The 18,155-nt window shown below is 42.7% G+C and overlaps 1 protein-coding gene across 3 annotated transcripts in view; it reads right to left on the reverse strand.

Moving 5' to 3' along the window:
• The window catches only part of LOC126094458 (semaphorin-2A-like), an 816,626-nt gene that overhangs the window by 14,399 nt on the left and 784,072 nt on the right, over positions 1 to 18,155 (reverse strand). For all 3 annotated transcript variants that reach the window (XM_049908840.1, XM_049908839.1, XM_049908838.1), the window contains one exon: positions 16,602 to 16,802. In XM_049908840.1, the coding sequence (XP_049764797.1) occupies positions 16,602 to 16,802 (201 nt within the window). The remainder of the gene's footprint in view (positions 1 to 16,601; positions 16,803 to 18,155) is intronic.

An 18,155-nucleotide genomic window follows, 5' to 3' on the forward strand; every position in this document is an offset into this window, starting at 1 on the left:
TGTGTGTGATGTCCTTAGGTTAGTTAGGTTTAAGTAGTTCTAAGTTCTAGGGGACTGATGACCACAGATGTTAAGTCCGATAGTGCTCAGAGCCATTTGAACCATTTTTTTTGGTGACGCAAGGAAACCCAGAAAAATTTTCACAATAAACTGCTTATATGCCAGTGCATGAACTATTGTTAGTCTGTATTTACGATCCAAATAAGATACTTTCAAATCTGAAGAATATTCATATAAGATTTCATGAATATCCATCTCTGGAAATTAAATAGGTTTTCCCGAAAATCACTCATTTTACTTCGTGTCTGCCAAGGCTTCACTTGCTGAATTACTGTCACATTCTCTCCATATACAAACTGGCTCGATACCATTGTCTCTGCACTTTTTCGTATAGGACCAGCGTTCCCCTTATATGGAGACCACGGACTCAAGCAGTACCGTGCAAGCGGTTTTATCAGCAACATCTTTCCTGTTTATTACCAATCAATTGAAACCTTTAACTTCGTTTACTCACAGTTTTTGACGGTCCCAATTAATATTGCCATTCTGTGTTAGTCAGATGTACAGGGCAATTCAAAATGAATGAACCGATTATCAGCGGCTGAGATAATGCATAGCGATATATCTATCATAATGAAAACTCCAGAATGAGATTTTCACCCTGCAGCGGAGTGTGCGCTGATATGAAACTTCCTGGCAGATTAAAACTGCCCGCGAAAGGCAAAGGTCCCGAGTTCGAGTCTCGGTCGGGCACACAGTTTTAATCTGCCAGGAAGTTTCATAATGAAAACTGTTCCTCCATAGCACAAAAAGGCGAATATGTTCTGGACAGAGTAAGGGATGTAAGATTAGTAAACTAGCTTTTCGACTTATCTGGCAGATTCAAAGATACTTAAATCATAACATCTTGACATCAAGGCCACATCCCTTTGGAAAGCTTTTTCTTTTCTTTCTTTCGTTTTTTCTTTTATTTCTTTGTTGTTTTATTTATATTTTGTAATTCTTAATTTTGTTTGGTTTTCAATTTATTAATTCTTTTTTGTTTTATAGTTACACACATTTTATTCTTATACGCACGAGACTGTAACTGTCTTTTACATATATCCTCATTAAAATAAACACTGGGTGTCAGGTCCGGAGACCTACATGTTTCAAAAGCGCAACACAGCATCGACACGTCCAGTACGACCTAGCCAACAGTTAGGATGAAGTTGATTTAAAAGTGTAAGCTAATGTGGTTAAGGTTTCTTCTTGCTGAAAGATGTTCAAATGGTTCAAATGGCTCTCAGCACTATGGGACTTAATATCTTAGGTCATCAGTCCCCTAGAACTTAGAACTACTTAAACCTAACTAACCTAAGGACATCACACACATCCATGCCTGAGGCAGGATTCGAACCTGCGACCGAAGCAGTCCCGCAGTTCCAGGCTGTAGTGCCTAGAACCGCACGGCCACCGCGGCCGGCGCTGAAAGATGTAATCCATGGAATTCGTACCACGCTGTGGCAACATCCATTGCTCAAGCAAGACCAAGTTTGCCGAAACACTTAGCTCGATGAAGAAAAATGAACGGTACAATTTTTGGGCTGACATGGCATAAAACTCGTTAAATTTCGGTGAGTCACGCCGCTGTTTAATTGCATCCGACTTTCGGCGAGTCACGGTGACGTTCAATTACACACCAAGCCTTTTCTGTTCCCCACATTCGAATGCTGTGGCGGTTAACATTGCCACATACGTGGTAGTTTGCCTCATCGCTAAAAATGAGAATTGCAGCAAACGTATCTTCCTCAATGACTTCCAGCATTGCTGTAGCGTAATCCGTATGTTCGACGTAGTCTTCCTGTTACATTTCCAGCAAAATTTGAATTACGTGCGGTTTCATATTGAGCTTTGTTTTGAGAACAAGCGAAACCATTATCTGTGATACTTGTAGCTCCCTAGTAGTATTCTACGTCGAGTTTCTTGAACGAGATACAAACGGAAGACGAAGTCCTACGTTTTGTGATAATACACGTGGCCAATCGGTAGTTTTCTCTGTGCACAGACATCCTGTTTGTTCAAACCGCCGAATTTTGTTGGCATTTGGGGGCGATTCATTGTATCGCTAATGATAACTTTTCTGCTTTGTGACGATGGAACGACGAGTGTTAAATTCGAACGCGTAGGATGCTTTCTGAACGATACTTGCCATATTGAACTATGACTTGGAGCGTTACACTTATGCGTTACCGCAAAAGTCTCGCCTTTTGATTCACTGCGATTGAACAACGATCGAAATTCTTGTGATTCTTATCGGCGTGTTGCTATGTATGAAGTAGTTGTAGCCGTTTATGACCGCTGTGTTCATTTTGAATTGTCCTATATTTATATGAAAATGTTCAAAATGTGTGTGAAATCGTATGGGACTTAACTGCTAAGGTCATCAGTCCCTAAGCTTACACACTACTTAACCTAAATTATCCTAAGGACAAACACACACACCCATGCCGGAGGGAGGACTCGAACCTCCCCTGGGATCAGCCGCACAGTCCATGACTGCGACGCCCCAGACCGCTCGGCTAATCCCGAGGGGCGTATTTATATGATACGGCGTCAATGATTCATTTGTATAGTTTAATCAAATGTCGGTCAAGTTTTTTTTTTTTTTTTTTTTTTTTTTTTTTTTTTTTTTTTTTTACTGATGCGCTGACGCGTATAATGTATCATTACTCCACAATGCGATCTTTGCCCACGCTGACAATTTGTTAAGACCTAATTAAATCATATAATACTATATTTATCGTATATACCATTCGAACAAGTCAGTCATTTGTATCTGCAACGAATTACGGTTTAGTGACGATCTGCCGCACCGTGTCAACAACAGAGGCTCCATCTTGTTTCCATGGAATATGTTTGAAATCACGTGGGAGACAAAACGTTCAGGACAAAATACTGCTTTCTGTGAATCAAAAAGCTCGCAATCAATTTTCTAACGTGTCTGAATACGTCAGTGAGAGTAGTTTAGCAGACGGTGCTGCACTCAAATGGAAACGTATTAAAAATATAGAACTGCTCCAGTTCTCATGTCTCCCTATATCAGTACCTTTCTGAATACTATTTGACAGTACAACACAATGAGGCCTTTTATAGCTGGTATATGCTTCAGTTAAAACTTCCAAGCTGAGAGGCCGTGGTCGACGTATAATGATATTCACTGACAGTTCAACCCCATCTGGGGGTAACGTCTTCAGAGATAAATAGGCAAATGCCCTAAATCTTCATTTATTAAATGCCTCAGGGAGGAAGAATCGTCAACATAGATTCGGTGACAGGATGGGATGCACAGGAAGAAAACGTAGCAAGCTTCCGAAGATGTCGTCCGAAAACAGCGACCAAAATTCAGTGAACAATTTGATACATACATCGACCAACGGCCTCTCAGACCCGAATTTTTAACTGAAATGAAAAAAAAACCATGGATAATTTAAAGCAGGATGGGCGGGGGCAAATTTTCAATCTAATTTTGAAGAATACGAGTACTTGAGGGAAAGAAATTGTGGAATTTAAAGTCCTGTTGCGGTTGATATCATTAAATGTCGAGCGCTAGCTCCAGTTTGAAAAGGATGAAGAGGGAATTCGGCTACATGCCTTTCATATGAGCCGTCTCGGAGCTTACTCTGCCGATGCCCCTGGTCTCTGTAGCGGCTGATTATTATGAAAAACCTTCAACGTTAATTTTAGCCCAGTCCGGTTTTTATTGAAGAGGGTATGTCATCGTAAGATTCCAAAATGTGAAAAATTAGAGCCTAGTAATTTATGAGAGACCTACACTTTGACATGAAACCCGTGCATCGGTGCAAAATCGTACGTATCAAATCAATCTATAAATGTTTACTTGTGGTAAAAGCTTTCTTAAGAACTAGACAAATATTCAGACTATTTGGGCTGGCACCTCGCACCTTTAGATCGCTAATCTAGCAGTGAACAATGTCAGACAATATGTAAAAGCCACGAAGTACATTTATAGCCGTAACGTCATCCTAAATGTAAATATTTTTCCATAAATTTGATAAATCCATTTCCGCAAACCAACAAACGTTAAAACGAATGCCGCTGGGATAATTGTTTATTCAAATATGCGATGAATCCATAACAAGCGGAATAAATTTCAGTTACCTTCACACGTTACAACAGACTCGAAAGCATATTAAAGGGTACAAAAACATCTCTCGAATGAAACCGCCTGCAGTTTACACTTGTAATTTCAAATTATGGTAATAAGTGGACGTTTTTAGGGAATCAGAGAACAGCTCCAAAGGGAAGGAAATATCAACTACAGTTTAAACTTCTATTCTAATTTGTAAGTTGTGAACTGCATTCTGAATTCGCAAACAGCGAATGCAACTGTACGTCTACTATACGTTTTTCAAGTAACATACTAAGATTGATGCCGTATCCGAACTCGAACCTGGATATCCCGCTTTACGCAAGCGGTCGCCATAACAGATTTGGCTAACCGTGCACGACTCACGGCCTAGACCCAAACTTGCGTATGTCCTAGTGTCTACGTTCCAAAATGCAAGCATACAGATTTTATGATGACTGAACAGGGAGAGACATTGTTTTTGTTTGTGAGATTGCCTTGGTTTGACATGAAATACAGTGGTGCAGAGTCTGTATTTTACAGTGTCTGTCTAGTTCGATGTGAAGTTCCTTCGAACATGCATGGTGTTCATAAGATAAGAAGTAAAAAGTATCAAAAGAAATATATTTGAGATGAGGATTTTTACTAATAAGTCTATATCACATAATTTGCGATCAAATTTGCAGTTCGGCTTTAGAAGTGGTTTAGTGGCTGAAAATGCTATATTCTATTTCCTCTGTGAGGTACCAGATGGATTAAATAAAATCTTTGGAACGCTAGGCATATTTTTTTTATTTAACTAAGGCGTCTGATTGTGGTGATCACAAAGTATTACTACAGAAGTTGAACCATTATGGAATATGGCGAGTAGCTCACAATTAGTTCACATCTACGTTTAACAACTGACGGCAAAAATTCATTATTCTCAGTATTGAGAATGACTGTGATGTGGGATCTGAGTGGGGCACAGTCAAATGTTGGTGGGAGGGGAGGGGGGGGGGGGCAGGGATCAGAGTTGGGGCGTCTCATGTTCCTTATTTGTATAAAAGATATGTCCTCTAGTATTACAGGTAATTCTAAAATATTTCTGCTTGCTGATGACACTGGCTTGGTTGAAATTTCACGTTCCATGACCTTGGAAATTTCCTCGTCAATTTGGTCCTAGGGAACTAGACGTGTAAATAAGTAAAGTAAATATAGCCAACGTACAACTGTATTCATAACTTAATACGGCTGTCAGTCGCCAGCAGTTCCTGTTTCTCCGGACATGCATGCACGTTGGATGGAATTTTGCATCGAACTACACAGACACTGTGAAATACAGACAGTTCCCTGCTCCAATTTGTAAGATTAGCACTACGAGACCAAGGAAAGGGAAGGGCACAGTAGAGACTGAAAGCACACAAAGCAGGAGTCAATGGGAGAACAGCACTGAAAGTAGAAAAATTAAATAACCAAGGACACAACAACGGACAGACAGAACAACATAAAGAGATTCGCTTATGTTACTCGACATAGTGTTTCCGTAAGAGCGTGCAAAAATTTAACATTGCATAGAAAATACTCCAATGAACAATTTCTGGTAGGAAACCCGGTGTCGGAGAAGCCAGCTTAAGTAGGTAATAAGAATAAAATCACAATACGGTGTACCTTTTATCTATACTAGTTACGCAATGAACGTACCATCTGTGCTCTAGCTTACAATATGTGCAATACGACGAGTACTTGCAGTGGGGGTCCGCTGAAACACATCCCAGCATCTTCTCTTCGAAATCGGATGTGCGAGTGGTCCTTATGTTGCCAGGTCCCTCCTTTCGTCTTTCCTATTGTACAGTCTCCCGCATTCGTCGGTCGAGAGGAATAAACATTAGTCACGACGGAAGATGCCTGTTAGGAAATCGTTCCCTGCTCAGCCTTTCCGCAGCGAGAGAATTTCAGCGTACTTCCCCATACACAAGGTGTATGCCAGTGAGTTCTGCGAAGCTGTACCGTTACTGCTCCGTCGTATTGTACTGTACGTCTCTGAACAGCACTGTGTAATGAATAGATCTGTCGTTGATTCTTGGTACGTTCCGTAACGGGAAAATGTAAATACGATACAACAGAGCCACCTTAAGGACAAGTAAAGTAAGCAAAACCTGCATCATAATTCTTTGGTAATCAGGCTCGTTCCCCTTGTTTCCTTGCAGCAAATAAAGAATGTGCATGTAAATAAACACCACAGTGCGTGTAAAGTTGTACGCGTGTTAGTTGTCAATAAGCTGGAAAACAGTAATGCTAGACGAAGCGGTAGACAAGTTCACTTCGGTATCTCCCTAAGCTGGCTTCTCCGACCCCAGGTTCCCTACCTCAGTTTGTTCATTGCGGCATTCTCTGTGTCCTGTTACATTTTTGCACGCTCTCACAGAAACACCCTGTATAAACTGTTCAAAACAACTTGAGCGTTATCCTCATTATGACTTCTCACCATATTATCGCTTATCGCAGTGCCACCCTCGCCCGCTATTCATAGCTTGTAGAATCGCTATAGTGGGCTCGTTTCCACTAAGACTCTTCAGGAACGCTCAGGGGCTTCCATCGAAGAATGGGAGAGGACAGTACAGAGGATAAGTCTAAAGGCCTGTACGGAGCACGTTGCGCAGACTGTGGCAAACGTTCTGGAAGGGAACGCACTGTACCGATACTGTGTTGACTGTAGGTCTCAGCAAACACAGTCCGTTTCAATAGAATACTTCGAGCTGTGTGCTTCAGTCGTCATGTGACAAACCAGCACGGCTTAGACTGCTACCGCAGAGTACTTTCATCGAGGTGACCAAGAATTTTGTTGAAGGGCACTATCTACGATTGAATGGCCGACTGTTCCCACTTTGATTTCGATAATCAATTGACAAGAATACGATACTTAAGAATAATTGTATATGTGGTAAGAAACCTTACTGTCAACGACTGCTCAACAAGGCATATTCTAGAAAGTACATTCCACTTATTTATGTAAATAGTGTGTAATAGGAAGCTAGGAAGAAAGTACATCATGATGGCGTCTGCCTGCAACAGCAGCAGAAATATTGGTAATTTTATCACATACGACGCGGCCACACATCTAGAAATACGTTATTGAAATGGACCCCGGACTCTAAGTCTTTGTGTAAACTAACCCACTATAGCGATTCTAAATAGCGGGCGAGGCTGACATTGCGATCAGCGATAATATGGCTGTGAAGTTAAAAAATATAAGAAAGTAATTTTTTACATGTGAAATGCTATGAGTGTGAACACTGCATCCTTCCTGGTCATGCTGACAAAGTGTTATGAATTTATTCCTAATGTATAGACAGTGGAAATTAAAATGAAGTGTGGTGCCTCTCCTGCTTCAAGTCGGACCGTTTGACATCCTACCGCCCTTACAAGTGCTGAGGAAGGTAGAATGACGCAGCTGGTACCCCATTTTTCAATCAGATTCTCTTAAATAAACAAGAACGTATTCACATTCTCCTTTTTATTTTTTATTCCATTCCTTTCCCTGCTGTAGGAGAACGTGTAACTCGTGTGAAACGAAATGTATCGGCCAGTAAAGCTTATACCTAAGAGCAAATTTTACGTGCAAAAAATTTTGCATGTGCTTCAGAACTGCAACATACGGTTTCCAAATGATAACGAAGACATTTTACAGCATCTTTCTCCGAGCTAAATCACCTTAAAAACTACGTTTTTTGCAAATGACAGATTTTAAGTGCGTATTTTTCGTGTGCAAGTAGGATAATTTTGACCTCTGTACCTCGAAAACGGAGAAAGATACGAAGAAAAATTTCATTAGAGTGGAATTTGGGTGCATAGATCCTGAGGAATCAGTACCCAGAACAACCACCTCTGGCCGTTATAACGGCTTTGATACGCCTGGGCATTGAGTCAAACAGCTTGGATCACGTGTACAGGTACAGCTGTCCATGCCGCTTCAACACGATACCACTGTTGATCAAGAGTAGTGACTGACGTATTGTGACGAGCCAGTTGCTCGGCCACCACTGACCAGACGTTTTCACTTGGTGAGAGATCTGGAGAATGTGCTGGCCAGGGCAGCAGTCGAACTCTTTCTGTATCCAGAAAAGCCCGTACAGGACCTGCAATATGTGGTCGTTCATTGTCCTGCTGAAATGTAGGGTTTCGCAGGGACCGAATGAAGGGTAGAGCCACCGGTCGTAACACATCTGAAATGTAACTTCCACTGTTCAAAGTGACGTCAATGCGAACAAGAGGTGACCGAGAAGTGTAACCAATGGCACCACATATCATCACGCCGGGTGATACGCCAGTATGGCGATGACGAATACACACTTCCAATGTGCGTTCACCGCGATGTCGCCAAACACGGATGCGACCATCATGACGCTGTAAACAGAACCTGGATTCATCCGAAAAAATGACGTTTTGCCATTCGTGCACCCAGGTTCGTCGTTGAGTACACCATCGCAGGCGCTCCTGTCTGCGATGCAGCGTCAAGGGCAACTACAGCCATGGTCTCCGAGCTGATAGCCCATGCTGCTGCAAACGTCGTCGAACTGTTCGTGCGGACGGTTGTTGTCTTGCAAACGTCCCCATCTGTTGACTCAGGGATCGAGACATGGCTGCACGATCTGTTACAGCCATGCGGATAAGATGCCTGTCATCCCGACTGCTGGTGATACGAGGCCGTTGGGATCCAGCACGGCGTTCCGTATTACCCTCCTGAACCCACCGATTCCATATTCCGCTAACAGTCATTGGATATCGACCAATTCGAGCTTTATCAAAGTCGGAAACGTGATGGTACGCATTTCTCCTCCTTACACCAAGCTTTACAGCAACGTTTCACCAGGCAACGCCGGTCAACTGTTGTTTGTGTATGAGAAATCGTTTGGAAACTTTCCCCATGTCAGCACGTTGTACGTGTCGCCACCTTGTGTGAATGCTCTGGAAAGCTAATCATTTGCCTATCACAGCATCTTCTTCCTGTCGGTTAAATTTCGCGTCTGTAGCACGTCGTCTTCGTGGTGTAGCCATTTTAATAGCCAGCAGTGTATGACCAAGCCTGCGAATCTTACGGTTTATTTAGAAACGACAGAAAGCCAGTAAGCACTGCGGCTGCGTCATCTGCCATTCCATTAGGAGGAGCGGCGCGGAAGAAGAGCCGCCGGCCAGATGTGCTGCTGGTTACTTGCGAGGCGGCGCTGGCGGAGCAACAGGTGCTGGGGGCCGCCTGCAGCCGGGAAGCCGGCCCGGACCCGCCCATTCATCACGGCTTGTCGCGCGCCCATCTGGGACACACGCCCGCCCGCGCCGCTCATCTGCCGAGGCGCTGCGGTGCCGACACGGCGATAACACCCACGACAACCTACCCCCGCCCACTTTTGCTGCGCTAGCCTCAGGACTCTGGGAAACCGGAAGAGAAGAGAGTCGAGCCGTCTGAGATGTGGTGCTGCCGAAGGATGCTGAAAATTCGGTGGACTGACAACAAATGACGAGGTCCGCTTCAGAATCTGCGAGAATGGGAGTGTGTCAGAAACACTGACTAGATGAAGTGGCAGGTTGGTAGCACATGGGCTAAGTCATCAGGGAAATACTTCCATGATAGTAGAGAGAGCCGTGTGTGATAAAATCTCTAGGGAAAGGCAGAGATTGAAGTATATCTACAAATAATGGAGCAACAAAAGCAAGTCTTCCGGTCCAAACTGTATACCAATTAGGTTCCTTTCGGAGTATGCTGATGCAGTAGCCCCATACTTAACAATCATATACAACCGCTCGCTCGACGAAAGATCCGTATCCAAAGACTGGCAACTCGCACAGGTCACATCAATATTCAAGAAAGGTAGAAGGAGTAATCCACTAAATTACAGTCCCATATCGTTAGCGTCGATATGCAGCAGGATTTTAGAACATATATTGTGTTCGAACATTATGAATCACCTCGAAGAAAACGGTCTATTGACACACAGTCAACACGGGTTTAGAAAACATCGTTCCTCGTGAAACACAACCAGCTCTTAATTCACATGAAATGTTCAGTGCTATTGAGAAAGGATTTCAGATTGATTCCGTATTTCTGGATTTCCGGAAGGCTTTTGACACTGTACCACACAAGTGGCTTGAAGTGAAATTGCGTGCTTATGGGATATCGTCTCAGTTATGTGACTGGATCTGTGATTTCCTGTCAGAGACGTCACAGATCGTAGTAACTGACGGAAACTCATCGAGTAAAACAGAAGTGATTTCTGGCTTTCCCCAAGGTAGTGTTATAGGCCCTTTGCTGTTCCTTATCTATATAAACAATTTGGGAGACAATCCGAGCAACCGTCTTCGGTTGTTTGCAAATGACGCTGTCGTTTATCGACTAATAAAGTCATCAGAAGATCAAAACAAACTGCAAAACGATTTAGAAAAGATATCTGAATGGTGCGAAAAGCGGCAATTGACCCTAAATAACGAAAATTGTGAGGTCATCCACATGAGTGCTAAAAGGAATTCGTTAAACTTCGGTTACGCGATAAATCAGTCTAATCTAAAAGCCGTAAATTCAAATAAATACCTAGGTATTACAACTACAAAGAATTTAAGTTGGAAGGAACACATAGAAAATGTTGTGGGGAAGGCTAACCAAAGACTGCGTTTTATTGGCAGGGCACTTAGAAAATGTAACAGACCTACTTAGGAGACTACCTACACTACGCTTGTCCGTCCTCTTTTTAGAATACTGCTGCGCGGTGTCGGATCCTTACCAGGCAGGGCTGACGGAGTACATCGAAAAAGTTCAAAGAAAGGCAGGACGTTTTGTATTATCGCGAAATATGGGAGAGAATGTCACAGAAATTATACAGGATTTGGGCTGGAAATCATTAAAAGAAAGTCGTTTTTCGTTGCGACGGAATCTTCTCTCGAAATTCCAGTCACCAACCTACTCCTCCGAATGCGAAAATATTTTTTTGACACCGACCTACATAGGGAGGAACGATCACCACGATAAAAGAAGAGAAATCAGAGTTCCTACAGAAAGATATAGGTGTTCAGTCTTTCCATGTCCTATACGAGATTGGAATAATAGAGAATTGTGAAGGTGGTTCGATGAACCCTCTGCCAGGCACTTCAATGTGATTTGCAGAGCATCCATGTAGATGTAGAGCAAGTGCGATCTTGATGCTACTATGAGGTGAAGAGGTTGTAGCAGGAGAGCAAGTCGTGACGGCTCACATCAAACCAGGCGGAGGCTGATGAAACGTAAACCCAATAACAAAAGAAACAACGAATCCTCACCCCTTTCTCACACTCGCACTTTCTCTCTCTCTTCGTATCATTTCCCTCTCTTTGTATCATCAGTATTCCAGCTGATCTGATGGCGTCAAGTTCCTCTTCCTATATTTTGCCAGTCCTTCCGCATCTACACAGCTATTATACCAAAGCTGTTTCCTAACTGAAGTAAACATGTTCCAGTTTTTGTCTTCCACTTGTAAGTAGAACTTCAAGAAAGACAAATTTGTGTTAAAAATGTCGTAACGTTGTGTTTGCAGCTTATCACCATGTGACTTTGCTTTGTATGTCCAAAAGCTATAAAAGAAGTGAATTGAAGTATGCACAGACGAAAAAAAGTTCGAGAGGAACAGATTCCAATGCCGAGGTTTGCAGAGGACACAGTTTATTTGGTCGGTTGTAAGGAAGATCAGGTGGAAGTAATGGACAACATGCTTAGCACGGAGTACCGCTTCGTGATAAACAGATAAACAACGAAGGTGCGATGACGAGCTATACAACTGACATTAACGTCATGCTTAACATCAAAACTGTGAACTACACAATACTGAAAGAATGACATTTAGGAAGCAATATTACATAAAAATGCTGCAGTAGGTCAGATATCAGAAGTAGATTGGTACAAGCCAAAAAAGTTGTAGTCAATAGAAAGGACAGCTCTATTCGTAAAAGATATTGACATGGAATTGAGGAAGAAGTTTCAGAACGTCAGGTCCTCGATCATAGTGTTACGCAAGTGAAACTTGAATTATCAGGATAATAAGAAACTGAAAACACCTCAAGTTTGGTGCTATCGAAGAATGTGAACTCTCAGGCGCGACTAGTGAGCTTCCGGATTTTCTGCCGAATCGTTGCTTCTATTTGATGCACAGTATTTTGATGACGGACCCAACAATCTTCATCAGATGCTGCGAGTTCTGCTGTTACGTGTACTCGCAGCCTGGACTCTGTGACGTATACAATTTTATATATATAAATTTTCGGTGCTTACAGTATCACGTCTTTCAGTGTCACACAAATTTTTATTTTTAAAGGGTTTCACTTAAGACTATTTCCATGGGTTCGCCCCTCAAATTTCTCCTTCATATCACAAAATTGTCGTCTGATGTAGTACAAACTGAAAAAGTAAATTCCTTTTAAAGCACAGTTTCGTATATAATTTATATTCAAAACCTTACACCTGTGTCACAGAACAAATCCTACATCGAGAATACTTTACACAAGTTTAAGGGAAGAAATGCTTCCGATAATTGTTACAGTATATAAAGAACATCAAAATATGAACAGGCTGAAATGAACAAACAGTAGATGTGACTGTGTTAATCAGTTCAACCGATAAAAATCTAAGGAGCATATTATTAGCAAAATGAGAAATATGCAAAAGTGAAATGCCAAAATGAGCACTTCTCAATTGGGAGTAAATCAAAACAATCAGAATGGCTGAAAGAGAGCACAATAACATGAGCCATAAACGAATAAGAGCTAAGCAACTAAGCAAAAATGAGATGCCAACAAAATGAGAGCTGGCCGAACTCCGTCGGCACTTAACATACGGTTGCGTTCGTGGCGGAACCTCGCGGCCCGTACGCAACACGCGCGCCTGCGATCGAAGAGGAGGAGGAGGAGATTAGTGTTTAACGTCCCGTCGACAACGAGGTCATTAGAGACGGAGCGGAAGCTCGGGTGAGGGAAGGATGGGGAAGGAAATCGGCCGTGCCCTTTCAAAGGAACCATCCCGGCATTTGCCTGAAGCGACTTAGGGAAATCACGGAAAACCTAAATCAGGATGGCCGGAGACGGGATTGAACCGTCGTCCTCCCGAATGCGAGTCCAGTGTGCTACCTGCGATCGAAATGCACTCTTAGTGCTCGCGGCGGCGTCTAGCGGCCCGTACGCTCAAGTTGTGCGATTGCTGTCGCACGTCGACCCTTTCCAACCTGTCTGTGGTCTCACTGTTTGTCTCACGACGCTATTCCCGACGGCCGACATGCCCCTTGAAGCTCCTCTGCTCTTCAGAGTTCGCACTGATATTCCGCGGATGTTAAATGCCCTCAGCGTTTACGAACTTCGGTGGATGTGATGGCTGGAGGAATTTTAATAAATTGAGTGCCGCACCCAAAGCGTTATTTAAATCTAAATCGCAGTCCCTGTTTATTAGGTTTTATGACGTCTCAGTTTAGATAGAGTCCTTAATCATGCTGTTCCACAAACCTGGCGTCTTGCACCACGCTACTGGTCTCATGGTTTTCCATTTAGTGACTATATTCGAGGCAGCACTCAGCAACGTATCATTTGCTCGGTAATTTTATTCGTGTTTGCCACTGATGTTCCTTGCATATATCCTCCACCGTTCTGATAGTCTATCGCAGTTATGACCTGCCGCATTCGCATAGAATGTGACATGCATTCGGCTTTCAGAAACTTAGATCACCTTTAACACTACAAAGAACACTTATTATCCTTACTAGGGCAGGCCACGGCGTTCGGATGCCGGATTTACTTCAAATTTCGTACATTTTAGTAGTCCATTAGGACAACATACTATGCAAGTAGTAAAGCGTACTACTCAGGCGATTTATGGAAAATCGGAAGAGAAGCTTTATGCAGCAGTGTTGCAACGGTGCGTTAGGACCGCCTGCATGAGATGGCAGCGGTCATGTGGTTAGCGTTTAAGCGTCAGTGGATTGCTGGAGCGATTCCAGTTCATGTGTTTTCATTATTTTTTCAACACTAGTCTTATACATATCACATTTGAAAGGTAATATGGTGAAAAGACACGTGTGTTTGTAAGGAACTTTTATCGAATTCCCAATGTTATTTAGTTTTTAGCTATTTTTTACTATCACAACAAATGTTATGTTTATAATCGTCCACAAGTAATACTATCACAACAAATGTTATCTTTACAATGATCGACAAGTAAGCGACCAAACGCATAAAATTTCCCTTAAAATGTATGACTGTCCTTATTTCCAAAATCCCTTATACTTGTAATCGGGTAAGATACGATGAACTGCTTTGCACCTGGACTCTTTTATCCGCAGACACACTTTTCAAGCACGACGGACGGACTTGGAAAGACAAAGTCAAACATTAATAAATAAGCGCGTAAATGACTTAATTCAGTGATACAATGAGTTACAATATGCCAGAATGTGAGGGTAATGTACGATCAACCGTCGGATGTGCTTTCCACAGTACATGCTGCAGGATGGTATTTTTCAAACAGCCACGGAAAACATAAATTAAAACGCCATAGGCTCCATCGAATGAATCCATTATTTCCGCATACATAGAGAATCTTTAGAGCTTCTAAAGAAAAACAAAATTCATTGACATTTTGAAATATTTCTCTTTCTTCTGACAATTTGGATGGAAATCATGCCTAACACAACATTTTCGTAAATATCGGTGACGACAATTGACGCTATATGACTCAATGTATCTTAATAGCATATTCACTAGAACAAATTTCTCGTTAGTTGTTAATAAAATACGATCAAGTCTGAAGGCTCTTGACAAAGTTTTTAACTTTTCTCTAGAAATAAAAGTCGCATAATATATGTTGTGATACTAAAAACGACTACTGTACATAAATCGAAAGTAATCTCCCGGTATCCTGAAGGTACTTGCTCATTTCTTTATTACGTAAGTTGGAATAACACCAACTGGTAGCAGTTCGTGACCTGTGGTACACCACAGTTACCTCCGCACGGGTTTTGGATAGCGTAGTTTTCCCATGCACGGTATACTTTAACCATGGCGGCGCGCGAAATAGTTTACAAACTTAGCTGTTTCGGAAATGCTTCCACCTTCGGCCCGACAGTCGATGCTGGACATCAGATATATCACTCAGCCGATGCTGGACATCAGATAAATCACTCCGTTTGTGCAATACCACAACGACTGCACTGTTTTCCGCGTTCCCCCGACACTCTTTCTATACCCTCAACTGCTAGTGTTTCCACCTGCCGCATGTGAGTGGCTATTGAACAATGACACAGAACAAAGGCGGTGGTCACATTTAAGTGACTGGACCATGTATCTCAACTATGTTTCGAGGTATTATGTTTTATATTACTGTACGTTTAACCTGAATAGCCTGTACATTTATGCATGTGAATATATACTGGACAAATATAGAAACTTGAAATACGGATTAACAGAAAAAGCAATATGTGTGATATAATCTGCTAGCCCTATGAAGTGTTGAGGGAAAAAGGTTACGTTTATTCCAATAAACATAATTGTGAACTGAATTTTTAATCATGTATTGGTCACGGTTAGCCCTGTTAATAATGGATATCATTGAATAACACCTCATGTGGTTGGAAAGTCAGAAGTAATGAGAATATCTGCAAGAATACACGGAAAATATCGTAAGTACTGGTACTGGCAAATCTAAGGTTAGTCTTCTCTGGACTCTGCTACCGAATCAGTGGAAACAGGCAAAGAAAACGAATATTCGTGTATTTCTCGAAAAATAAGTCAACAGAGTCATGAATTACAAAATACGGAAAAAATTTTAAATTATGCAAAGAAACTTATTTAAGACTAAAATACAATATTTTAGAACTGTTCGAGACAAAAATATAAGATGTTAGGAGTGACATGGAGAGAAGAAAGAGAAGATTAAGGAGTACTGCAAAAATAGGAAACGACAGAGACAGAAGAAGAACTGAAGTTGTTGCATGACCATAGGTGGTCAGCTCTAAAATTTAAAACAAGACATACCTTAAGACAATCTCGTATAAGCAGTGAACGCTTTAATTATTAGCTCAAGAAAATTAAGGTACATAATTAATTTTTTGTTTATTTCCAGGTATGTGTGGAATCCTGGTGAACACTGAAAGCCCCACAATACTCGTACAATAGCGCAGAACGCAGCTACAGCACAGAAATCAAAGTGGCGCAGCTGGTCTCCACCTTATGAATGGGGATTTCAATGTATACTAGAGCTGCTCATACGTATACATGCAAAGAAACAAAAAATATTAACTATTTATATTTCTTTTTTTTTGTTTTTTTTTGTCGAGGTGAGATGTGACTCCTCCCCCTTATGGCCAGGATGATGCCATATTTTTCATCGCTAAAGTACACTAAAATTGTGAAACCTGCTCGTGCCACATCGTAGTGAGATACCACAGTTCACTGAGCCTCTAGCCGTGCTCGCACAGTGCAGCGCTTCGCTCACCTGAAGCGTATGTGGTAGCGGCCCCGGGCGTCGCTGTAGTGCAGCCAGGAGACGGCGCGGCCGGCGAGCACCTGCGGAGCCGCCTGCTGCTGGCTGAGGCAGCCCAGGTGGACGCTCTGGCCCCACGTCACCGTCAGCCGCTTCTTGGGCACGCTCGTCTCGCACGGGCCGCGCGATCTGTTCGTCACGTCCTGCAGCAGTCTGGGAAAAAAAGGCAACACGGCACATCAGCTACCTACGGTATTCATCTTAGAAGTACAGCTTATCAAAAGCTATAAGAGGCACAAGAGGATACGAGACGTCTTAAGGTAAGCAAACTGGACACAGAATGAGTCAGCCGGAGACTTGGCCGGCCAGAATGGCCGAGCGGTTCTAGACGCTACAGTCTGGAGCCACGCGACCACTACGGCCGCAGGTTCGAATCCTGCCTCGGGCATGGATGTGTGTGATGTCCGTAGGTTTAACTAGTTCTAAGTTCTAGGGGACTGGTGACCTCAGAAATTGAGTCCCATAGTGCTCAGAGCCATTTGAACTGAAGACTTGAAGCTTTCTTTCCTCCGTCTTTTCTCTAGCGATTATTCCGTCTAGTACGGGCTCCGTCTTTGTCAAGATTTGGCAAATTTTATTTCATTATCTAACTTTGTGGCCCGATGCCCTTTCAGACAGCGCTGTCTCCAAGATAGTACCAGGGTCACTCCAAAACAAATGCACACTATTTTTTTAATCCATCTTTTATTCTACATGTTTGAAACAGTGCGTAGATACATTCTTTAGGAACAATATTTTCATTTCTGCACATAATTTCCATGTCTCTCAACTGCCTTACGCCATCTTGGATCCAGCGCCTGTATACCCGCACGGTAAAATTCTGCACCAATCTGTTGGAGCCACTGTTTGGTAGCGTGCACAAGGGAGTCATCATCCCCAAATCTTGTTCCACGAAGAGAGTGGGGTTCAAATGGTTCAAATAGCTCTGAGCCCTATGGGACTAACATCTGAGGTCATCAGTCACCTAGAACTTAGAACTACTTAAACCTAACTAACCTAAGGACGACACACACATCCATGCCCGAGGCAGGATTCGAACCTGCGACCGTAGAGGTCGTACGGTTCCAGACTGAAGCGCCTAGAACCGCTCGGTCACTCCGGCCGGCCACGAAGAGAGTCTTTCAGCTTCCCAAAGAGATGATAGTCACATGGAGCCAGGTCAGGACTGTAAGGCGGGTGTTTCAGTGTTGTCCATCCGAGTTTTGTGATCGATTCCATGGTTTTTTGACTGACGTGTGGCCGTGCATTGTCGTGCAACAGCAAAACATCCTGCTTTTGCCGATGCGGTCGAACACGTCTCAGCCGAGCTTGAAGTTTCTTCAGTGTCGTCACATGTGCATCAGAATTTATGGTGGTTCCACTTGGCATGATGTCCACAAGAAAGAGTCCTTCGGAATCGAAAAACACCGTAGCCATAACTTTACCAGCAAAAAGTGTGGTTTTGAATTATTTTTTCTTGGGTGAATTTGCATGATGCCACTCCATTGATTGCCTCTTCGTCTCTGG

The sequence above is a fragment of the Schistocerca cancellata genome, chromosome 8, assembly GCF_023864275.1.
Source record: "Schistocerca cancellata isolate TAMUIC-IGC-003103 chromosome 8, iqSchCanc2.1, whole genome shotgun sequence".
In the NCBI taxonomy this organism is placed as follows: domain Eukaryota; kingdom Metazoa; phylum Arthropoda; class Insecta; order Orthoptera; family Acrididae; genus Schistocerca; species Schistocerca cancellata.